General features: G+C 51.4%; 1 protein-coding gene across 1 annotated transcript in view; it reads left to right on the top strand.

Moving 5' to 3' along the window:
* The window catches only part of corin (corin, serine peptidase), a 48,060-nt gene that overhangs the window by 39,328 nt on the left and 6,232 nt on the right, over positions 1 to 2,500 (top strand). Inside the window, exons 19-20 of the mRNA XM_079848347.1 lie at positions 1,610 to 1,659; positions 1,796 to 1,970. Coding sequence (XP_079704473.1) covers positions 1,610 to 1,659; positions 1,796 to 1,970 — 225 coding nt within the window. The remainder of the gene's footprint in view (positions 1 to 1,609; positions 1,660 to 1,795; positions 1,971 to 2,500) is intronic.

The raw sequence follows: 2,500 nt of genomic DNA, 5'->3' as shown, positions 1-2,500 counted from the left end.
TGCGAGTGAGTGTGTGAGTGAGTGTGCGAGTGAGCGAGTGAGTGAGTGAGTGAGTGTGCGAGTGAGTGTGCGAGTGAGTGAGTGAGTGAGTGAGTGAGTGAGCGAGTGAGTGAGCGAGTGAGTGTGCGAGTGAGTGTGCGAGTGAGTGAGTGTGTGAGTGAGTGTGCGAGTGAGTGAGTGTGCGAGTGAGTGTGTGAGTGTGTGTGTGAGTGTGTGTGCGAGTGTGTGTGCGAGTGTGTGTGCGAGTGAGTGTGCGAGTGAGTGTGCGAGTGAGTGTGCGAGTGAGTGTGCGAGTGAGTGTGCGAGTGAGTGTGCGAGTGAGCGAGTGAGTGAGCGAGTGAGCGAGTGAGTGTGCGAGTGAGTGTGCGAGTGAGTGTGCGAGTGAGTGAGCGAGTGAGTGTGCGAGTGAGTGTGCGAGTGAGTGAGCGAGTGAGTGTGCGAGTGAGTGTGCGAGTGAGTGTGCGAGTGAGTGTGCGAGTGAGTGTGCGAGTGAGCGAGTGAGTGTGCGAGTGAGTGTGCGAGTGAGTGTGCGAGTGAGTGTGCGAGTGAGTGTGCGAGTGAGTGTGCGAGTGAGCGAGTGAGTGAGTGAGTGAGTGAGCGAGTGAGTGAGCGAGTGAGTGAGCGAGTGAGTGAGCGAGTGAGTGTGCGAGTGAGCGAGTGAGTTAGTGAGCGAGTGAGTGTGCGAGTGAGTGTGAGTGAGTGAGTGAGTGTGCGAGTGAGTTTGCGAGTGAGTGAGTGAGTGAGTGAGTGTGTGAGTGAGTGTGTGAGTGAGTGTGTGAGTGAGTGTGTGAGTGAGTGTGTGAGTGAGTGAGTGAGTGAGTGAGTGAGTGTGTGAGTGAGTGTGTGAGTGAGTGAGTGAGTGAGTGAGTGAGTGTGTGAGTGAGTGTGTGTGTGTGAGTGAGTGAGTGAGTGAGTGAGTGAGTGAGTGAGTGAGTGCGAGTGTGTGAGTGAGTGTGTGAGTGTGTGTGTGAGTGAGTGTGTGAGTGAGTGAGTGAGTGAGTGAGTGAGTGAGTGAGTGTGTGAGTGAGTGTGTGTGTGTGTGTGTGTGAGTGTGTGTGTGTGTGTGAGTGAGTGAGTGAGTGAGTGAGTGCGAGTGAGTGAGTGTGTGTGTGAGTGTGCGAGTGTGTGAGTGTGCGAGTGTGTGAATGTGTGAGTGTGTGAGTGAGTGTGCGAGTGAGTGTGCGAGTGAGTGAGTGAGTGAGTGTGTGAGTGAGTGAGTGAGTGTGTGAGTGAGTGAGTGAGTGTGCGAGTGAGTGTGCGAGTGCGTGAGTGTGTGAGTGTGTGAGTGAGTGTGTGAGTGAGTGTGTGAGTGAGTGAGTGAGTGAGTGAGTGAGTGAGTGAGTGAGTGAGTGAGTGAGTGAGTGAGTGAGTGAGTGAGTGTGTGAGTGAGTGTGTGAGTAAGTTGAAGTTGAATTCTAGACTTTTACTTGTAATTATGAATCACTTCATCAAAGAACAGCAGTCACTGAGAAGAGCCTGTTTAGAAACTGACATTACTGAACACACACACACACACACACACACACATGACAGCAGCAAAAACACCACACACTACATGTAGAATGTGTTTGACCCGTGTCACTCTTATCAACATCACTTCCTCCTGCAGGCAGAGCTGCCCATCATACAAGAGGATCTCACTGCAGTGTACAAGAGACGGTGTGTACGACTGATTGACGCACCCACTCTCACACACACACACACTCTCTCTCACACACACACACACGCACACGTCTGTGCCTTACATAAGCCCGAAAGATGGTGGTTCCTCACTCATTCTCTCTCTGTATTTCAGATTGTGGGCGTCGCCCTGCGGCCCGGATGGTGAAGAGGATTCTGGGAGGCCGAACGAGTCGCCCGGGCCGCTGGCCATGGCAGTGCTCACTACAGAGTGAACCTAGCGGACACATCTGTGGCTGTGTGCTCATCGGGGACAAGTGGGCTCTCACTGTAGCTCACTGCTTCGAGGGGTGAGAGAGCACACACACATTATGCCCCTTTTCACCAGATGTAATATAAATCTCTGGTGTCTCCAGAGTGTGTCTGTGAGATTTCAGCTCAAAATATCAGATCATTAATTAGAGCTTGTCAAATTTGCCCCTTTTTGGGTATGAACAAAAACACGCCGCTTTTGTGTGTGTCCCTTTAAATGCAAATGAGCTTTAGCTCCGCCTCTGTTCAGAAGAGGGCGGAGTCTTTACTCGAGCTTCAGAAACTCCGGCAATAACAGAACAGGCCAATCTCCCTCATCCAGAATCCCAGAATAACCAGTAGCGAGTGCAGCCTTACGGAGAGACTCAGGAAGAGCTTCTGAATGTTAGTGGAGACATTTCTGTAGTTGTTGTGGAGTTACACTGATCATCTCATCATCATGTTTAACTTCTCCACAAGTGTCCACAGTTCCTGAGGTCTTTATAAGACAGCGGTGACATGTTCTGGTCAATAGTGTTCAGTGCTCGTCTGTGCTCAACCACAGAACAGCTTCAGGCTCTGCTGGATC

Source organism: Squalius cephalus, assembly GCF_949319135.1.
Source record: "Squalius cephalus genome assembly, chromosome: 18".
In the NCBI taxonomy this organism is placed as follows: Eukaryota; Metazoa; Chordata; class Actinopteri; order Cypriniformes; family Leuciscidae; genus Squalius; species Squalius cephalus.
The sequence above is the reverse complement of the archived record's forward strand: the minus strand, read 5'-3'. Positions and strand labels throughout refer to the sequence as shown.